The sequence below is a fragment of the Solanum stenotomum genome, chromosome 6 (genome assembly GCF_019186545.1).
Source record: "Solanum stenotomum isolate F172 chromosome 6, ASM1918654v1, whole genome shotgun sequence".
Classification (NCBI taxonomy): Eukaryota; Viridiplantae; Streptophyta; class Magnoliopsida; order Solanales; family Solanaceae; genus Solanum; species Solanum stenotomum.
Genome location: NC_064287.1, coordinates 55,376,625 through 55,399,719, shown reverse-complemented (window position 1 = coordinate 55,399,719; position 23,095 = coordinate 55,376,625). Strand labels below are relative to the sequence as shown.

Genomic DNA, 23,095 nt, shown 5'->3' with positions numbered 1-23,095 from the left:
AATTTTTCTTGGTATTCTTCACTCCATTGGCTTAGTCAACTGTGAAGTAGAAAGAAACAATACTTATGAGCAATTAGCTGAAAGAGTTTATCGAAGTTTAAAAGGGAGGAAGTATCTTATTGTCCTAGATGATATGTGGTCTATCGAAGCTTGGCAGCATGTGAGGAGATCTTTCCCGGATGATCATAATGGAAGTCGAATCGTGTTGACCACAAGGCTTGTAGATGTTGCCTCTTGTGCTAGCTCTGGTAATCCTCTTCACCAAATGTGTTTCCTGAGCGTGACGGAAAGCTGGACTCTTCTGACACTCCTATTTTGGCCTGGATTCCACGGATGGAATCCACGAGCCATAGTTAGGCCTCGTGAAAGAAATCAACAATTATTAATTAAGGATATTTAAATCTTTTGTCAATCTTTCTAAGCCTAAATTAAACCTCGACATTGTGGAACTCAATTAGGGTCGTTATCAGCGTTCTACCTTAGAAGTACTCTCAAACTCTTCCCAAGACTCAGAGCAAGGATCAAGAAGAACAACCTAGGGTTTCAAGCATCTCCATCAAGCTTTCTTTAAGAACTCTCGTTCTTCCATATAAGGCTATCATAGTGAGGGAATGAGTCTTCCTCATGCCCTACATCTAAATTTCAGTTAGCAAGGTTCAACTAGGGTTTCAATCCCAAGGTTCAGATTTTGAATTCCCTTATTGAAAATTCTGGCTCCGCCGCTGTCCTCAACCCTCATACCTTCTTATCTAAGGATCCCATCTCTCATCGACTACGCATTCTACACTATGACAATTTCCCACAAGCCTTCAGTAGCTAACATTGTACACAACACACCTACAATGGGAAGACATGAACATTCTCAGTAAGTTACCTAATCTTGAGGTGCTCAAACTTAAAGATCAATGCCTTTCACGGACATAGTTGGAAACTAACCGATGAAGAGGAATATGGATTCTCGCGACTAAAGTTTTTACTTCTTGAGGACATGAATCTGAAGCAATGGGAAGCAACAAACTATCACTTTTTCACAAGTTTTCACATCTCAACTATCAGTTGTTCTCGTTTGCTACCTCAACTATCACACACTCTATGTAGTAAAACACACTCAACTAGGTGTGTTTAGTTCAGGTAAGAAAATGGAACATCTGATAGATAAGATGTGAAACCCGCGACGAGTGATCATAGTTCACGTTTGTTTTTTACCATTATCTCTAGGATAAAAGTAAAAACTATACAAATTACCCTTGGAAAGTGTATAGAGTCAAATAACTTTTCTTTTGAATGATTTTTTCTTACATTTTAATTACTCTTTTCTATGATAAATATTTTTAACATTAGATGATTGAACTATATTCTTTGGTCATTTTGTCATATATTTATATATAAAAGGTGCTAATTACAATTAATTTATGCATTGCAGACAAATGATGAGTTGAAGGAGATTACCACAAGGTAAACTCAAAGCTAAAATCACAAATTCTGTGAAAATTCAAGATTCCAACAACATTATCAATAATTATCGCAAAATCATTTATTTGTTGTAGTGGGATCACCGTGATATCAATGCTGTTGTTTTCTTCTATTGCCATTTGTGGTATGTATTGATTTAAACTTTCTAAACATAATATTTGCATATTTGAAAACTATATGAAAAGTATAAGTCATATACTTAATGTCTAAAATTTGAAAAAAAATATATGAGATTTTAGTAAAAAATAATACTCTCTCCAAACTGTAACACCTTCGTATAAAAATGAGATAGAGTGAGTATTAATATTAAATGGGTTACATTCTAGACTTCTAGTGAGGCATTTTTACTAGGGAAAAAGTATCACAAATTTACAACAGGTAAAAGAAAAGATAAATAAATGTTTTGAAATTAACTTTATGCACTTTTTGATTTGAGGTATTAGCTAATTTCGATATTATTTTGTCTCACTATTTATATTAAAATGATGGAATTATTACCTTATATAAAAGGTAAAATAAATAATTCCCAGAGGTATTATTGTGTATCTCATATTGCATGTTAAATGAGTAAGGAAAAAAATAGGCTAATGTATTAGAACTCCTATTAATAGCGCCAATGGTAGACTTGAAAACGTAAAGTTAGTCATTAATAATTTTAATAAATAAATTAAATTTTTAGGTAAGTGATCAATGAGGTTTGACTTATTTAAGCCTAAAAGCTAGTAATATATTTTGTTCAATTTTAAAAATTACTGATAATACTAGTCAACAATAAAAACAATTAATTATTCTTTTAAAAAAAATCACGATTTGAGATTTCAATTCATACTTTTTAGATAATTTGGAATTTGAAATAATAATTTCAAATTATATATCCAAGAATTAATTTGAAATCGTGACATGTTCAAACACCTACAAATTATAATATTGTTCACTCTTACAAATTGGATAAAGTACTCGATGTCTTTGCTAGCACAACAATAATAAAAACTACTATATCTTAATCTCAAAATAAATTAGATTATTTCCATACAATGTTTAAGCTTATTTCACAAATTATCCTATTATTAAATAAAATAAATTTTATAATATTAATAACAATAATAAATTAATAATAAAGGTAATTCATAAATAAACAAATTATCACCAAAGGATGTGAACAAAATGTTTCTTCCTTAATTTAAAATTTCGAATTCAAATCTTGTATATTAAAAAACATTTGATATGGAACAATACATCTACCTGCCGTCGAAATTAGTTGGATTTTAATACGCACTTGAAATATATCAAATGAAGAAAAAATCAAAACAAAATATCCGCACCAAACTATCTCTTCCCTTCTATTCCATAACTTGGTCCATCTATACATAGTTCGGCCATTAATTGCCATTTATTTGATTTGACACTTTTTAAGTTCCCTATTTTTTATAAAAAAAATTTCACTTTGTGTATTTATTTGTCTTCTCTTTTCATAAAAATCATTCTTTTGAAGTTTGGGGGGAAAAGGAAACTGAAAATGGACAGAAATCAAGAAATTGCATTGACACAAATGAGGAAATCAGTTGAAAAGCTTGGTTCTTCCACTGAAGTGAGAAAAAATGACCCCCATTTTCCTATTTTAGTGTAAAGTTTAAATCTTTGTACTGATAATCAGTTCTTTTTTTAAAAAAAAAATGACCCCCTTTTCCTCTTGTAGTGTAAAGTTCAAATCTTTGTACTAATAATCAGTTCTTCTTTAGAAAAGAAAATGCATAATACAAAAACTTGTTGTTTAACCAGACACTTAAATGTATATAAAATTAAACAAATAAGTATATTAGTCTTATGTGATGTCGTACGTGACAATTTAGTGTCCTGTGTAGCCTCCTACGTGTATTATGTCACTTCATATAAATTTAACTGTCTATCAAAAGTTTGAGGGTATAGATGCTAGTTGAAATGGACTTAAAGGGATATATTTATGTATTATGCCGAAAGAAAATGCTCCATTTTTTCCTATTTTAGTGTAAAGTTGAAATCTTTGTACTGATAATCAGTTTTTTGTTGTTGATGTTGTTGTTGTAGAGTTATGGAGAGAAGACATTGATGAGGTTCTTGATTGCAAGATCAATGAACTCAGAGAAAGCTGCTAAGATGTTTTGTCAGTGGAAAAAATGGAGGGCTGAGATGGTTCCACTTGGGTACATCACTGATTCTGAAGTTGCAGATGAATCAGTAGCTGAAAAAGTTTATTTACAGGGATTGTCCAAGAATGGGTATCCTGTTGTGATAATCAAACTTAGCAAACATTTTCCTTCCAAGGATCAAGTACAATTCAAGAGTAAATTATTTTTTCCCTTAAGAGTAACAGTTCTTTTTTGATGTTCTTGTTCTTGGCTAGTCCATGACTGTTTATCTTGTTTGTGTTTTTTTTATGAGAAATATTCTGGTTGGTTCTCTCAATGATGCCTTTTTATCTTTTATTGTCCTGCTAATGGGCCATTGGTCAAGTTTAATTAGACAATCTCGTGTGGTAAGGTCTGCGTACACTCTAACCTCCCTAGACCCCACTTTGTGGGATTTCACTGGGTATGTTGATGTTATAGTCTCTCCATTTCTATAGGATGCTAATGATTACTCTTTAACTATAGTGTTAGTATTGACACATTCGCCTCTTATGCAGAATATGTGGTTCATCTACTAGACAAAACAATTGCAAGGTATCATTTTCATTCAGCCGTGTTTCTCTTTGACCATTTGGAAAGTTGCACTTGAGGGATAACTTGTAAAGTTTTTAACATTTACTTTGTTTTGTGTAAATTGAAGTGTCTGTTTTGAGTATGGGGTCGTATGGTAGGATGTATTAGAAAAAATAATGCATGCATTAGCTTTGTGTTTTACTAATATCTTGTCACTCTTTTTGGTATTATGCTATGTATAACTAATATCATTTACAACTGCTTGAGACTTGTGAAGGGAAGTTGCACTAGAAAGTTTAATATTATTTACAACTGCTTGTGACTTGTGATTTGAGAGAAATGAATGCATATGTTTGACTAGAATATTGTATGAAGAGTCTTGTTCTGAGTGTGCTTTTTTGGGATTGTAGATCCTTTTACGTGCTACTTTTCCATTGTGTTGTTTTAGTCGCTCTGCTATCTGTCTTTTCAATGAGGCGCGAAGTAATGAAGGAAACTTTCTTCTCGTTCTTGTCCAAAATATGGTGATAACAATAAACTGCTTAGTGAGGTAAACGCTATCTAATGAAGATGATTGTTTTAACAAGAAAGTACAGAGGAATTACGTCTCTCCTGTTATCTGATGCAATAGATTTGACACTATAGTATAATGTAACCTGGAAAATTTAGCTTTTGGAGGTTTTGTAACTTCGACTCACGTGTTCCTCAGCTATTCGTCTATCGAAATATGTTTTTTATACTGAGAATCATGGTTCTGTTTCTAACTTGGACCTCCTTTGTGCTCGTTTCAGTTCGTTCAATGGTAGAGAAATAGGAAACGAGAAACTTATTGGAATTCTTGATCTCCAGAATATTACCTATAGCAATGTTGATGTTCGTGGAATGATCACTGGTTTTCAGTTTTTACAGGTTATCCCTTTGTCTTTCTATAGTGCACAAACCATTAGTATAGAGACGCACATAACCAGTGTTATGTAAAGATACATAATTCTTCTACCATGGACAGCGTTATACGTCTCTTGTCAGCTATAAGACAGTTCAAAGAGTCAAGATTAACGGCTTAGTAGAAGAACTCACTATAATATTGCTCAAACTCTTCAAACATATTGTTAGGTGTGTGTCTGATCCTCCTAGAGCTATGCTTTTTTTGGAGGATCCGACATGGTTGCCGCAACATTTTTGGAGGTCTGAGCAACATAGCTATGAGGTGTCATTGATGTAACATATAGTTTCGATATGCTCCACTAACTTAAATTTTGATCAAAATTGTTGCTCTTCTTAAGTTCTTGAATCTCGGTTTAGACAAATGAGGAGCAATCTATGTCACTCAAACTTTCTAAAAATGATGTGGCACCCGTGGAAAACCCTCCAAAAATGCACTCCTTTTGGAGGATCTGACGCTGGCGCACACCCAATGAAATTGGAATGCTAATATACATAGTTCAGTTCTTTATATTGATTCTGCCAGCTACATTTCACACAGTTTCTTTCTACAGGCATACTACCCTGAGCGCTTAGCTACTTGTTACCTTTTACGCATGCCACAATAATCCATCAGCTAGTCGTTACGTCTGCAATGCACAAACCAATTGTAATTAGCACCTTAGTGAAAATGATGAATATAAAAATCATTTTCAGATTTCGAAGGAATCTAGCTAATAAAAAATCTTTATGCTTTTAAAAAAAGTGTATACCTTTTTGATTAATGTTTACTCGCGTACATAGTTCGCATGAATAACGAGGTCATCATTTCCAAAGCTTTGTTGCTCCTCTTGTATTTGCTCTGCTGAAATAAGAACAGAACGCATACATTTGTGTAGTTCAATCAGCTGAAGTGTCTGAATCTCCGCAAAGTCAAAAGGAATTTGCTCCAACAAATAGCAATCTGTTAGAACTAAGTGCTCAAGGCTTGGGAAATGATAACATGTTGCTCCCCATTGCTTCGGACTCATGCGCTCAAGAAGTAAAAACTTTAGCTTCAAGAATCCATCTTCGTCTTCATCGCTTAGTTTCCAAATTAGTCCGCGAAAGGCATGATCTTTAAGTTTGAGCACCTCAAGATTAGGTAATTTTCTGGGAATGTTCATGTCTTCCCATTCTATATTTCTTTTGGACCAAGGCACAATTCATACACATTGTTTTCAATCTCCTTTTCTTTGAGCATATGCACGTGGGATGTTCCCACTCATTTCCATATCTCTTTAGATACACAAAGACAATATAACAACCACAACAACGTATTCAGTGTAATTTCATTTATCAGATCAAAAAAGATAGAATAAATGTAGATCTTATATTGTTTTTGAAAGATGGTCAATGAAGCCATGTGTTGAAAATTATGGGATTTTAAATTCAAATTCTAGATATAGCTACCCAAGAACACGTGATGATTTCTTCTTATCAGTTCAAGCTTTGATAACAAAGTTACTTTATGCATGGTTGGTGAGCAATAATAGATATAGTATATCATAGAATTAGTTGACGCACATACAAACAAACTTAGACGCTACAATTATATAAAAAAAACAATTAATAATTTTATTATCTTGATTCGCTAAAGTGAACAATTAAAAAAGAAATATTCTTTAACTAAAGTATAACATCATAACTAAAATATGATATCCACAATTTTAATATATATACAAATTAGAAAATGTAGTAATTTGTTTTGAGACATACTAAAAAGCGAAATATGTTATATAAATTAAGATCGAAAGAGCAAAGCAAAATAAAGAGAAGATTACGTTTCACGTATTTGGAATTTTTCAACGTCTCTTTAATTATATTGTTTTGAACTAAAGAAAAAATAAAATTGACTAAAGGTCAACATATTCATAATGATAAAACATTATTGTAAACAAAAGAAGCAAGTAAAACACAAAAAAATGTTTAAAGTATAGATAAGAGTTAAAACGAGCAAAACAAAGAAACACCTAAGGGTAATGTATTCTTTCTGATGAATGTATATAGATATAGATTCACTAAACTAAGTCTCAGTCCTAAACAAGTTGAAACATGACTATTTCACCAACTTACTTCCCAGAATTTGAAAAAAAAAGAAATCGAAATACACAGACAGGAAAGATCATGAACTTCTGCAAATTTGCTTGAGTATACATACCTTACTCTCCATCCTCTAGAAAGTTGCACAACCCTATCGTAATTAGCACGTGTAAATAATTCTAAACCAAAATATATACTGTTCACACGAATAACAAGGTCATCATTTCCCAAGCTTTGTTGCTCCTCTTGTATTTGCTCTGCTGAAACAACAACAGAACGCATACATTTGTGTAGTTCAATCAGCTGTAGTGTCTGAATCTCCGCAAAGTCAAAAGGAATTTTTTTCAAGTAACAGCAACCTGTTAAAACTAAGTGCTCAAGGCTTGGAAAATGATAACTTGTTGCTTCCCATTGCATCAGATTCATGTTCTCAAGAAGTAAAAACTTTAGCTTCAAGAATCCATCTTCGTCTTCATCGCTTAGTTTCCAAATTAGTCCTTGAAAGGCATGATCTTTAAGTTTGAGCACCTCAAGATTAGGTAACTTACTGAGAATGTTCATGTCTTCCCATTGTAGGATTGTTCTGCACAATGTCAACTTCTTGAGGTTTGGTGGGAAATTGTCACAATGTGGAATGTGTAGCCAAGAAAGGTCCACCCAACCTTTGCTCCACATCCTTTGATAGAGCAGAGAATTCACTTGGAACTCAACTTTGAGCTTCTCAAGCTGAGTTAAATGTACAAGATTTGCAAGACAATAACACTTCTGAATAGTGTCTGAATTATCAAGAATTAAAATTCCCAACTTCTTCAAATTTGGAATTCTTAGAAACACCTCATCGTTACAAGATGAGGGCATCAATCCGGTTAACGTTTGTAAGTGATTCTCCCTCTCAGCAATTATTGATGTAGGTGGGGGTATGAAAAGACTCAAATTTTTTGTATGGATATGTCTTAGTTGAGGCATATTCACAACTTCCCATGGTAGGGACTGGGTTCTCATATCGAACTTATACGGATTTAAACATGAACAATAATCATGAATAACTAAGTTCTGTATATTCCGTAGCTTGCATAGTGATTGCACAAGACCACAGAAGGACGGACAAGCAAGATACCTCAAATGAACAAGTTCTGATATGGGCTGACTACAGTAGATAGAAGATGTAGAGCAAAGATCTAATATCCTAAGTAATCTAAAGCTCATCTGTATGCGGTTAAAAAAACAGTATGAATATTTGAAGAAAACAGAACGTGTGAATGGCATAAGTTTATAAGGTTTATAAGGGTCAATGCGTGTATAGTTATGTAAATCAGCTACACGACGTAGACAACTAATGTTTTCTAGAAGATCATCGTAGTCATACCTTATTTTGAAGTGTATAAAATTCTCATATTGGGCTTCTCTCAAACACATATCTCGAACGAGATCATGCATCTTACAAGTCTTGATTTTTCCTAGGGAAGTATGTTTCCCCACCAAAACCAAACTTCTATCAACTAACTCCCTCAAATTTTCCTCTGCCACATCTTCTATATTTTTATGATTGACTTTCTTGACGAAGCCCTCAGAAATCCATAACTTTATTAACTTCCAGACCGGAATGTCTGGAATCTCAAGAGTTTCTGCAAAAACTCCCATATAAAGGAAGCATGTTTTCAAGTACTGAGGCAAGTGGTTGTAGCTCAAAGAAAGTATGTTCAAACAATCCATAGTGTCACTGGTCATAAGTGATCCTACTTTTTCTGCAACATTCTCCCAAGAACTTTTTTCCTTGCTCACCTTGGAAAGTAGTCCACCAATTGCAACAACTGCAAGTGGCAACCCTTGACACTGATGGCATATGTACCTCCCAATTTTCTCCAATTCCAGAGGATAACCACCATTCCCAAAGACCTTATCGCGTAAAAGAGTCCAGCTTTCCTCCATGCTCAGAAAGCTCATCTGGTGAAGGGAATTGCCAGAGCAAGCACAAGATGCAACATCTACAAGCCTTGTGGTCAACACGATTCGACTTCCATTATGATCATCCGGAAATGATCTCCTCACATGCTGCCAAGCCTCGATAGACCACATATCATCTAGGACAATAAGATACTTCCTCCCTTTTAAACTTCGATAAACTCTTTCAGCCAATTGTTCAGTAATACTGTTTCTTTCTCTTTCAGCCAATTGCTCAGTAGTACTGTTTCTTTCTACTTCATCGTTGACTGCGCCAATGGAGCGAAGAATACCAAGAAAAATTTCTCTAGTGTCAAATTCTTGAGATACCTTTGTCCATGCTCGAACATAAAAATGGTATGCAATCAAGGAATCATCATAAACTCTTCTAGCCAGTGTGGTCTTGCCTATACCACCCATCCCTATAATGGGGACAACTTCGAGTCTTGATGATTGCACGATGAGTCGATCTTTTATCTTTAGCAAGTCTTCATCCAGTCCAATGATTACATCTTTTTGATCCAAAGGGATCTGAGATGAAGTATCTCTTGAATGAGAGATTTTGCTGTTGACCTTTATCTTTTTCATAACCTCTTTTTGTATCAAACCAATTTCCTCAATTGCATATTCCAAGTTTTGATGAAAGATCGTATAAGCCTTTCTTCGTACTCGATTGCTTTGTACTAAAACATAGCTATCATATACATGTGAGTCAATAGTATCTTCCACTCCATTAGCAGCTTCTTGGATCATCCTTTCGAGATGCTTCATCTTTACATCTTCATGGAAATTATTAGTAAAATCCTCAAGAAAGGTTTTAAGGAAGGTGTACTTGTCACTGAGGACTTCAGTTTGCTCTTTTTTGTAAAGAATATGAGTTTGAGATAGACTATCCAGGGTATGCAAAAGTGAAGTCACAGCAGCATACGCCGCCATATCGCTGTTTGTTAGTTTCTTGCTAAACAGGACAGTAGGAGGAAGTTCTGAGTTGTTGATTTAGATTCTCAAAACCAATTCTTTATGAAAGAAGAAGGCAGTGTAATGGATGGGAATGCAAGACTTTTAAGGGTTTGTAAAGAGAAGTCTTCTCTTTGTGTCTGTTTCTCTCCAAGAGAATAGTGGTGGGGTTGGTGGAAGGGTAGAAGTGAGAATTCTTGTTTTGCTCATTGAATTATTTGTCAGATTGAGACTCAAATTGTATTTAAGACTTGGACCAAAAAGCAAGTTGGAATAGTTTCACAGACCCAAAGTCATGAAACTTGCCCAAACTACATTCATACTAGAGAGCCACTTTTCGGACATATCTTCGAAAAATAACTATAGTCAGGTAATTTCAAAATCTACAAGTTTTACTCCGGATATGACCCTACATAGGAAGGAGTGAAAGTTGAGGATTAGATTAGAAGGTTAGTAGGTAGCCAAGTATTGTTGCACTTTGTTTCTTTTTCTTCGATGTGCATTACTACTTGTTGCTTCATTTGATTTGTATCTTGTTGTTTTGCTGTCATATTTTCTTGCCACCATGCTTCAAATTATTTTCTTTATTGTTGAGTCGAGGGTCTATCGGAAACAACTTCTCTCTACACCACAAAGGTAAGGATAATGTTTGTTTACATCCTATCATCCTAGTTTTCACTTGTGAGATTACACTAGATATGTTGTTGTTTTTACAAGTTTTACTCCATGACAATGTACTGGAGTTTCTGCTATGGAATTTGAAACTATTATTGATATTTATTAACATTATTTACCTTTCAATTCTACGTTGGTTACGGTACACTTCTTATATCATACCTTTTTTATACCCACTTTTGGAAATTCACTACTACATTGTTTTTTTGTAATTTTTGTTTTAGTTTGATAAGTTTTATTTGTTGAAATTGAAAAATTACAAAAATAGAATCATATTTTAGAATATCAATTTTATTTCATTTTCAAAAAAAAGAAAATCCTTTACAAATTAGGTTTCAATAAATAAGTTTAGTATTATGATATTTTAATTTTCTTAATCTAGAATTAATTTGTATGTTTATTTTGGTATTTCTCTTTTTGGTAATTAACTTTCTATTTTTAGTATTTTTTTTATATTCTCTTTAAAAAAAGGAAAAGACGAAAAAGATAGACAAGAACCAATTGTAATTCAACACCTAAAAGATTCCTATTTATTTTTCTAAAATAATATAACTCACATTTTTGACTCATTATCATTATGAGGGACCATTCTATATTTCTTTTGGACCAAGGTACAATTCATACACATTGTTTTCAATCTCCTTTTCTTGAGCATATGCACATGGGATGTTCCCACTCACATCCATATCACTTTAGATACACAAAGACAATATAACAATCGCAACGTATTTTGTGTAATTTCATTTATCAGGTCAGAAAAGATAGAATAAATGTAGATCTTATGTTGTTTTTGAAAGATGGTCAATGAAGTCATGAGTTGAAAATTATGGGACTTTAAATTCAAATTCTAGATATAGATAACTAGAATAAATGTAGATCTTATGTTGTTCCGCTTGTATTTGCTCTGCTGAAACAAGAACAGAACGCTTACATTTGTGTAGTTCAATCAGCTGTAGTGTCTGAATCTCCGCAAAGTCGAAAGGAATTTGTTCCAAGCTCCAGCACTCTGTTAGGACTAAGTGCTCAAGGCTTGGAAAATGATAACTTGTTGCTTCCCATTGCTTCAGACTCATGCGCTCAATAAGTAAAAACTTTAGCTTCAAGAATCCATCTTCGTCTTCATCGCTTAGTTTCCAAATTAGTCCGAGAACGGCATGAAGTTTAAGTTTGAGCACCTCAAGATTAGGTAATTTTCTGAGAATGTTCATGTCTTCCCATTGTAGGTTTGTTCTGCACAATGTTAACTTCTTAAGGTTTGGTGGGAAATTGTCACAATGTGGAATGTGTAGCCTCGAAGAGATAGACCAATCTTCAGTCATCTGCGTATAAATTATCAGACCCTTCTCTCTTAACTCAACTTTGAGCTTCTCAAGCTGAGTTAAATGTACAAGATTATACAGACAATAACACTTCCTAATAGTGTCTGAATCATCAACAATTAATATTCCCAACTTCTTCAAATTTGGAATTCTTAGAAACACCTCATCGTTACAAGATGAGGGCTCCAATCCGGTTAACGTTTGTAAGTGACTCTCCCTCTCAGCAATTATTGATGTAGGTGGGGGTATGAAAAGACTTAAAACTTTTGAATGGATATGTCTTAGTTGAGAATTATTCACAACTTCCCATGGTAGGGACTGGGTTGTTATAAGTGAAGCAAATGAGCATAAATCATGAATAACTAAGTTCTGTAAATTCCGAAGCTTGCATATTGATTGCACAAGGCCATCGAAGGACGGACAAGCAAGATACCTCAAATGAATAAATTCGGATATGGACTGACCCCAGGACAAAGAAGATGTAAAGCAAGCATCTAATATCCTAAGTAATCTAAAGCTTGACTGTGAGAAGAAATAAAAAATGTATGGACTTTTGAAGAAAACAGAACGTGTGAGTGGCATAAATTCAGAAAGTTCAATGTGTGTATACTTAGGGAAAACAGCTACAGCTACATGACGACAACTAATGTTTTCTGGAAGATCCTCATAACGTGTAAGTGAAGTCACAGCAGCATACGCCGCCATATCGCTGTTTGTTAGTTTCTTGCTAAACAGGACAGTAGGAGGAAGTTCTGAGTTGTTGATTTAGATTCTCAAAACCAATTCTTTATGAAAGAAGAAGGCAGTGTAATGGATGGGAATGCAAGACTTTTAAGGGTTTGTAAAGAGAAGTCTTCTCTTTGTGTCTGTTTCTCTCCAAGAGAATAGTGGTGGGGTTGGTGGAACGGTAGAAGTGAGAATTCTTGTTTTGCTCATTGAATTATTTGTCAGATTGAGACTCAAATTGTATTTAAGACTTATACCAAAAAGCAAGTTGGAATAGTTTGTTAGAGACCCAATTCATACTGGAGAGCCACTTTTCGGACATATCTTCGAAAAATAACTATAGTCAGGTAATTTCAAAATCGACAAGTTTTACTCCGAATATGACCCTATATAGAAAGGAGTGAAAGTTGAGGATTAGATTAGAAGGTTAGTTGGTAGCCAAGTATTGTTTCACTTTATTTCTTTTTCTTCGATGTGCATTACTACTTGTTGCTTCAATATTTGATTTGTATCTTACTGTTTTGCTGTCATATTTTCTTGCTACCATGCTTCAAATTCTTTTCTTTATTGTTGTGTCGAGGGTCTATCGAAAACAACCTCTCTCTACACCACAAAGGTAAGGATAAGGTTTGTTTACATCCTATCACCCTAGTCTTCACTTGTGAGATTACACTAGATATGTTGTTGTTTTTACAAGTTTTACTCTATGACAATGTACTGGAGTTTCTGCTATGGAATTTGAAACTATTATTGTTTACAAAATTAAATAATCTTTTTTAGAATTGCTATTTTTTGAAATTTAATTCATAGTTCACACCGAAAGTAAGATATTTTCAATGTGTGTGTGTGTGGGTGGGGGGGGGGGGATGTAAGAACTGGATTAATACTAGGTTCTGATATCGTGCATAGACATATGTGTTTTAATATTAAAATATTTGAATTCGTAATTTTAAAAGTATAATGAATTCTGATGATAGAAACATAAAGATTGAACCTATCAATTGATATAGTATGCGTTGATATCCGTTTGATACGGATGATACCTGTTGTTTGAATATAATCAGTTGTTGATGTAATTGATATCCGCATGATACAATTCTTTTACCTGATACAATAATTATAGTTATGTTTCAAAAATAAGTAAATTATATTTACGTTTTGTAACTATGCTTTAAACTAGAACTATTTATAAAAAAATTATATACCTGTTTGAGAGAATATTCTTGTATTGAGAACCCATAGGCCATAGTTATGCTTCAATGTTAATTTATTATTTTGGGTACATTATTATTAAATTGGAGTGTGATAAACGATAATTATGGATGTCATTATCACACTTGACCTACTGATTATATTTAAAGTAGAATTATATACTAGGATTAAGGAACATAGGATTATATTAGTGGTTAATTAGCTGTTCTAGCTACTTAAAAATATATTTAAGTGGCCTAAGAATAAGTATTCTAGTTCTAGTACTATGTATAATTGATTCCTCAATTTTAGGTATATATTTTGTATTTAATGATATGAAAATATTAAGAATGCACAAAAATGCATATTGAAGGCTATAGTTGTTGCTATGTCTATATTTAGTTGATAGTTTCTTTAAGCGTTTTAGCGGAGATGCAATGTGATGTGTGACGCTCCAACAAATATATGTCATTGGCCTAATAGCTTCGAGCGTAATATGCAATTAAAGACTCGATGGTTTAAAAACTCTACAATTCACATTAGATATCACATTTCGTTGATAGTTGTGACATTGTTTTTCATGGATTTTGTCTTTGACAAGGGTTAAATGTAAAATAATTTCTCATGGTTATGGTAATTAATAAAATTCGTTAATTGCCAAAAAAATAATAATAGAGGAGTAAGGGTAAATCTAGTCTTTCATATTTTTATCAATCAAGGACATGTGTAATTGCACAAAGAAAGATAAAACTATCCCTGGCTTCTAAAGTAGACATGTTGTCCAAGCCGTGTCACTTTCTAGCAACTTATAATAAGTAAGCAGTAATTAATGGAAAACATACTAAAAGAGTAAAAGAAGGTATTTGAATCCAAAATCGAACAATTACTTACTATATTTTGTAAATAATAATCATGATAAAATAATAATCGCTCTATTTTAATATATATATTTATATACAATACCTTTTTCCTTTTAATTAGTTCAAAAAAGAGTAATAAGTTTTTTTTTATTTCATAAGTATTTAATAACGCTATCAATATATAAAAAAAAATGTGGATCTTAAAAGTGTAACTTTTCATTATTATCTATAGAAATAAAAAATAGTAAGAACTAATAGTATACTATTAGAATTTAGAAATAAAAAATACAAACTAGTATTGATAGTCAATGGCATTTCGGTAGTTTACAGGTGTTTGGATGGCAAAAAGAGTTTGGTCGACACGTGGTTGAAGGATATTTTGAGGTGAAAATATCTAGAGACTTGAACCTGCCACCAGAGGAAGTCCACGTCATCAGCCAGCTAACGAAGATATTTTTATGGCTGACCCAATAGTCTATGTGGCAGGAATAAAAACAGCATCTTTGGATTTTTTTCTTCTTTTTCATCTTAATTCGGTGTTAGATATTTGATATCCGCATTGAAATCTGATAAATACTTTTTTATCAAGGATTAAGATGAGGAAACGAGATAGAAATAGTTTGAACATATATCGAGAGATGCAGGAATGAGTGTACCAATAAGAAGGTCTGAAGACATTGATTGTAAAATATTTATGAGAGGTACAAATAAGTTTGAAAGCGGTGATTAATAATCACATAGAATCTTATTCTTTAATTTAGTAAATACTAATTAGTAATCGCATAGAATCTTATTCTTTAATTTTTCACTATTGCATGTTATTTCATTTGCTTTATGTATCTTGATATATATTGACGTTATTTTCCTTTCAATTCTACTTTGGTTACACTTCTTATATCCTACCTTTGAATTACCCACTTTTGGAATTTCACTACTATGTTGATCTTTTTTTTTTTAATTTTTGTTTTACTTTGATAAGTTTTATTTGTTGAAATTGAAAAATTACAAAAATAGAATAATATTTTAGAATATCAATTTTATTTCATGTTCAAAAGAAAGAATAATTTTCATCCTTTTCAAATTAGGTTTCAATAAATAAGTTAGTATTATGATATTTTAATTTTCTTAATCTAGAATTAATTAGTATGTTTATTTGGTATTTCTCTTTTTGGTAATTAACTTTTTCTATCTTTAGTCGTTTTTTATGTTCTCTTTTAAAAAAAAAAAAGACAAAAAAAATTGACAAGAACCAATTGTAATTCAACACCTAAAAGATTCCTATTTATTTTTCTAAAATAATATAACTCACATTTTTCACTCATTATCATTATGAGGGACCATTCTATATTTCTTTTGGTCCCAGGCACAATTCATACACATTGTTTTCAATTACCTTTTCTTGAGCATATGCACATGGGATGTTCCCACTCACATCCATATCTCTTTAGAAATACACAAAGACAATATAACAATCACAACAACGTATTCAGTGTAATTTCATTTATCATGTCAGAAAAGATAGAATAAATGTAAATCTTATATTGTTTTTGAAAGATGGTCAATGAAGTCATGTGTTGAAAATTATGGGATTTTAAATTCAAATTCTAGATATAGCTAACTAGAAACATGTGATGATTTCTTCTTATCAGTTGAAGCTTTGATAACAAAGTTACTTTATGCATGGTTGGTGAGGAATAATAGATATAATATCTCATAGAATTAGTTGGCGCGCATACAAACGGAATTAGACGCTACAATTATAAAAAAATCAATTAATAATTTTATGATTTTGATTTGCTAAAGTGAAACAAGTAAAAAATAAATATTCTTTATGCTTTTAAAAAAAGTGTATTCCTTTTTTATTAATGTTTACTCAAGTATATAGTTCACATGAATAACGAGGTCATCATTTCCCAAGCTTTGTTGCTCCTCTTGTATTTGCTCTGCTGAAATAAGAACAGAACGCATGCATTTGTGTAGTTCAATCAGCTGTAGTGTCTGAATCTCTGCAAAGTCGAAAGGTATTTGCTCCAACGAATAGCAATCTGTTAGGACTAAGTGCTCAAGGCTTGGAAAATGATAACTTGTTGCTTCCCATTGCTTCAGATTCGTGTTCTCAATAAGTAAAAACTTTAGTTTCAAGAATCCATCTTCGTCTTCATCGCTTAGTATCCAAATTAGTCCGTGAAAGGCATTATGTTTAAGTTTGAGCACCTCAAGATTAGGTAATTTTCTGAGAATGTTCATGTCTTCCCATTGTAGTTTTGTTTTGCACAATGTTAACTTCTTAAGGTTTGGTGGGAAATTGTCACAATGTGGAATGTCCACCCAACCTCCGATAATCGGCGTAAAAATTAGATCTAAAGACTCTATGACCACAACTTTGAGCTTCTCAAGCTGAGTTAAATGTACAAGATTATCAAGGAAATTCCTAATAGGGTATGAAACAATATCAATTAAAATTCCCAACTTCTTCAAATTTGGAATTCTTAGAAACACCTCATCATTACAAGATGAGGGAATCAATCCGGTTATTGTTTGCAAGTGATTCTCCCTCTCAGCAATTAGGGATGTAGGTCGGGGTATGAAAAGACGAAACTTTTTTGTATGGATATGTCTTAGTTGAGGCATATTCACAACTTCCCATGGTAGGGACTGGCTTCTCATAAGTATATCAAATAGAGGTGAATCATGAATAACTAAGTTCTGTATATTCCGTAGCTTGCATAGTGATTGCAGAAGACCATCGAAGGACGGACAAGCAAGATACCTCAAATGAACAAGTTCTGATATGGACTGACTACAAGAGAAAGAACATGGAAAACAAACATCTAATATCCTAAGTAATCTAAAGCTTGACTGTGAGAGGGAGTAAACAGAGTATGGATAATTGAAGAAAAAAGAACGTGTGAGTGGCATTTTAGGAATTTCATTGTATCCATAATTATTGAAATCAGCTACACGACGTAGACGATTAAAGTTTTCTGGAAGGTCATCGTGGTCATACCTTGTTTTAAAGTGTATAAAATTCTCATATTGGGCTTCTCTCAAACACATATCTCGAACGAGATCATGCATCTTACAAGTCTTGATTTTTCCTAGGGAAGTATGCTTCCCCATCAAAACCAAACTTCTATCAACCAACTCCCTCAAATTTTCCTCTGCCACATCTTCTAGATTTTTATGATTAACTTTCTTGACGAAGCCCTCAGCAATCCATAACTTTATTAACTTCCAGACCGGAATCTCACGAGTTTCTGCAAAAACTCCCATATAAAGGAAGCATGCTTTCAAGTACTGAGGTAAGTGGTTGTAGCTCAAAGAAAGTATGTTCAAGCAATCCATAGTGTCACTGGTCATAAGTGATCCTACCTTTTCTGCAACATTCTCCCAAGAATTTGTTTCCTTGCTCATCTTGGAAAGTAGTCCACCAATTGCAACAATTGCAAGTGGCAACCCTTGACACTGGTGGCCAATGTACCTCCCAATTTTCTCCAATTCCGGAGGGTACCTACCGTTCCCAAAGACCTTATCACGTAAAAGAGTCCAGCTTTCCTCCACACTCAGAAAGCGCATCTGGTGAAGGGAATTGCTAGAGCAAGCACAAGATGCAACATCTACAAGCCTTGTGGTCAACACGATTCGACTTCCATTATGATCATCTGGAAATGATCTCCTCACATGCTGCCAAGCCTCGATAGACCACATATCATCTAGGACAATAAGATACTTCCTCCCTTTTAAACTTCGATAAACTCTTTCAGCCAATTGCTCAGCAGTACTGTTTCTTTCTACTTCATCATTGACCACGCCAATGGAGCGAAGAATACCTAGAAAAATTTCTCTAGTGTCAAATTCTTGAGATACATTTGTCCATGCTCGAACATAAAAATGGTATGCAATCAAGGAATCATCATAAATTCTTCTAGCCAACGTGGTCTTGCCAATACCACCCATCCCTATAATAGGGACAACTTCGAGTCTTGATGATTGCACGATGAGTCTATCTTTTATCCTTAGCAAGTCTTCATCCAGTCCAACGATTACATCTCTTTTATCCAAAGGGATCTGAGATGAAGTATCTCTTGAATGAGAGATTTTACTGTTGAACTTGTTGACCTTTATCTTTTTCATAACCTCTTTCTGTATCAAACCAATTTCCTCAATTGCATATTCCAAGTTTTGATGGAAGATTGCATCAGCCTCACTTCGTACTCGAATGTTTTGTACAAAAGGATATCTATTATATACATGTGAGTCAATAGTATCTTCCACTCCATTAGCAGCTTCTTGGATCATCCTTTCGAGATGCTTCATCTTTACATCTTCATGGAAAATATTAGTAAAATCCTCAAGAAAGGTTTTAAGGAAGGTGTACTTGTCACTGAGGACTTCAGTTTGCTCTTTTTTGTAAAGAATATGAGTTTGAGATAGATTATCCAGGGTATGCAAAAGTGAAGTCACAGCCTCATACGCTGCCATATCCTGTTTGTTAGTTTCTCACTAAACAGGACAGTAGGAGGAAGTTCTGAGTTGTTGATTTAGATTCTCAAAACCAATTCTTTATGAAAGAAGAAGGCAATGTAATGGATGGGAATGCAAGACTTTTAAGGGTTTGTAAAGAGAAGTCTTCTCTTTGTGTCTGTTTCTCTCCAAGAGAGTAATCGTGGGGATGGTGGAAGGGTAAAAGTGAGAATTCTTGTTTTGCTCATTGAATTATTTGTCAGATTGAGACTCAAATTGTATTTAAGACTTGTACCAAAAAGCAAGTTGGAATAGTTTGTCAGAGACCCAAAGTCATACAACTTGCCCAAACTACATTCATACTAGAGAGCCACTTTTCAGACATATCTTCGAAAAATAACTGTAGTCAGGTAATTTCAAAATCTACAAGTTTTACTCCGGATATGACCCTAGGTAGGAAGGAGTGAAAGTTGAGGATTAGATTAGAAAGTTAGTAGGTAGCCGAGTATTGTTGCTTCATTTGATTTGTATCTTGCTGTTTTGTTGCCATATTTTCTTTAACTTTAGTTGTAGTTTGATAAGTTTTATTTGTTGAAATTGAAATATTACAAAAATAGAATCATATTTTCGAATATCAATTTTATTTCATTTTCAAAAAAGGAAAATCCTTTTCAAACTAGGTTTCAATAAACAAGTTTAATATTATGAAATATGAAGAAACATAAATTTATTCATCAAGATTGTGTGTACATATCTGTTAATCCCTTGATTCCTCTCTCTCATAAGGTTTATCCATGATTCGAGGGCCGTTAGTGGCGTATTTTCTGAACTTGGATGATTTTGACTTGATCTTCATAATTTTTATATTGTTATATACAGTAATTTTTAATATATATGTATTCAATCCCTTGAATATAAATTGCTTGGTGGTTAGGAATCTAAAATTTATCTTGAGATTTCAAATTCAAATCTCAAAATAATAACAATAAAAAATTTAAGTAGACTAAATAAAATGATAGAAAATAAATTAGAAGGGATAAGTGTTAGTAATTATTTGTTGGGTCAGCCTAAATGCAGATTATGGCATTGTGGTTCATAGCTGACTTCATTGACAATTATGATCGTCACCAATGACTTTAACTCAGCCATTGAACCCATCTACTTCAACTTTTAGCACCTGACGTATTTGCTGAGCCTAACATTAACACGTTAAAGTCAAATTTTTATCGATGGTTAACCAGCTGCGTTGCGCATAGACAGATCCACGGTAAATACGTATACATACCTATTATTTATATTATAATTAATTTATCATCATAGTTAGAGAAAACACTTCTTTATTTGATTAACTAAACTTAAATACATTCGATATGCAATATGACATACCAAATGGTCTCAAACTCTTGTAGACTGTAGACATTATGGCAAGTGATCTCAAACTCAACTCTTATAGACAATAGATATGACATTAGCAAGTGGTCTCAACTCAACTCTTATATTATAGAAGCACAAACCTCTTAATAAAAAGAAGCGTTTTCAAACACTTCTGATCTTGTATTATATTCCTACCAACAACAACCTTAACACGTTAAAGTCAAAGTTGAGTGGTAAGCACAAGCAACAAAACCGCATTCTCATTTTCCCAGTCAACATATTCAAATGATAAAACATTATTGTAAACAAAAGAAGCAAGTAAAACACAATAAATTGTTAAAGTATAGATGTGTTTGGTATGGACGAAAAGGTTTTGTTGAGGAGAACTGATTTATAGAATCAATTTCAATAAAAAGAGAAGTTATTCAACTATATACACATTCCAAAGGTAATGCATTCTTTCTGATGAATGTATATAGATATCAGATTCACTAAACTACGTCTCAGTCCTAAACAAATTGAAACATGACTATTTCACTAACTTACTTTCTAGAATTTGAAAAAAAAGGAAATCAAAATACAGAGGAAGGAAAGATCATGAACTTCTGCAAATTTGCTTGAGTATACCTTATGGTACTCTCCATCAGCTAGTCGTTACGTCTGCAATGCACAAACCAATTGTAATTAGCACCTTTTATAGTATAAATAAGTGAAAATGATGAATATAAGAAATCTATACCTTTTTGATTAATATTTAGTCACGTATAGAGTTCACATGAATAACGAGGTCATCATTTCCCAAGCTTTGTTGCTCCGCTTGTATTTGCTCTGCTGAGACAAGAACAGAACGCATACATTCGTGTAGTTCAATCAGCTGTAGTGTCTGAATCTCCGCAAAGTCGAAAGGAATTTGCTCCAACAAATAGCAATCTGTTAGAACTAAGTGCTCAAGGCTTGGGAAATGATAACTTGTTGCTTCCCATTGCATCAGATTCATGTTCTCAAGAAGTAAAAACTTTAGCTTCAAGAATCCATCTTCGTCTTCATCACTTAGTTTCCAAATTAGTCCGTGAAAGGCATGATGTTTAAGTTTGAGCACCTCAAGATTAGGTAATTTTCTGAGAATGTTCATGTCTTCCCATTGTAGGTGTGTTCTGCATAATGTTAACTTCTTAAGGTTTGGTGGGAAATTGTCACAATGTGGAATGTGTAGCCAAGAAAGGTCCATCCAATCTTCGCTCATCCACCTGAAAATTAGCATATAACTCTCTCTGAACTCAACTTTGAGCTTCTCAAGCTGAGTTAAATGTACAAGATTATCAAGACAATAACACTTCTGAATAGTGTCTGAATAATCAAGGATTAAAATTCCCAACTTCTTCAAATTTGGAATTCTTAGAAACACCTCTTCATTACAAGATGAGGGCATCAATCCGGTTAACGTTTGTAAATGATTCTCCCTCTCAGCAATTAGTGATGTAGGTGGGGGTATGAAAAGACTAAACTTTTTTGTATGGATATGTCTTAGTTGAGGCATATTCACAACTTCCCATGGTAGGAACTGGGTTCTCAAACTTAAACCAGATGGACATAAATCATGAATAACTAAGTTCTGTATATTCCGTAGCTTGCATAGTGATTGCATAAGACCATCGAAGGACAGACAAGCAAGATACCTCAAATGAACAAGTTCTGATATGGACTGACCACAGAACAAAGAAGATGTAAAGCAAACATCTAATATCCTAAGTAATCTAAAGCTTGACTGTGAGAGGAAACAAAAAAAGTATGGATATTTGAAGAAAACAGAACGTGTGAGTGGCATAAGTTTAGAAAGTCCACTGTCTGTATACTTATGGAAATCAACTATACGACGTAGACAATTAATGTTTTCTAGAAGATCATCTTTGTAATACCTCGTTTTGAAGTGTATAAAATTTTCATATTGGGCTTCTCTTAAACACATATCTCGAATGAGATCATGCATCTTACAAGTCTTGATTTTTCCTAGGGAAGTATGCTTCCCCACCAAAACCAAACTTCTATCAACCAACTCCCTCAAATTTTCCTCCGCTACATCTTCTAGATTTTTATGATTAACTTTCTTGACGAAGTCCTCAGCAATCCATAACTTTATTAACTTCCAGACCGGGATCTCACGAGTTTCTGCAAAAACTCCCATATAAAGGAAGCATGTTTTCAAGTACTGAGGCAAGTGGTTGTAGCTCAAAGAAAGTATGTTCAAGCAATCCACAGTGTCACTGGTCATAAGTGACCCTACTTTTTCTGCAACATTCTCCCAAGAACTTGTTTCCTTGCTCATCTTGGAAAGTAGTCCACCAATCGCAACAACTGCAAGTGGCAACCCTTGACACTGATGACCAATGTACCTCCCAATTTTCTCCAATTCCGGAGGGTAACCACCGTTCCCAAA

At 33.5% G+C, this 23,095-nt stretch overlaps 1 protein-coding gene and 1 long non-coding RNA gene across 11 annotated transcripts in view; one reads left to right on the top strand and one right to left on the bottom strand.

The window, feature by feature from the left end:
• Positions 1–23,095, bottom strand: part of LOC125866712 (putative disease resistance RPP13-like protein 3) — a 59,357-nt gene that overhangs the window by 5,025 nt on the left and 31,237 nt on the right. For 3 of the 10 annotated variants that reach the window (XM_049547039.1, XM_049547041.1, XM_049547040.1), the window contains one exon: positions 18,352–18,653. The exons of 1 other annotated variant lie outside the window; for it this stretch is intronic. In XM_049547039.1, the coding sequence (XP_049402996.1) occupies positions 18,352–18,653 (302 nt within the window). Of the gene's footprint in view, positions 1–8,936; positions 9,051–9,686; positions 10,347–16,887; positions 17,157–17,830; positions 18,196–18,351; positions 18,654–21,721; positions 21,816–23,095 lie in introns of those variants that run through there. 6 more of the 10 variants (XM_049547042.1, XM_049547048.1, XM_049547047.1 and 3 more) reach the window with 5 other exon arrangements.
• LOC125866717 (uncharacterized) lies at positions 11,857–22,243 on the top strand. The gene is made up of 3 exons (XR_007446556.1): positions 11,857–11,980; positions 17,116–17,399; positions 22,144–22,243. It is a non-coding gene; the product is annotated as an uncharacterized LOC125866717 (long non-coding RNA).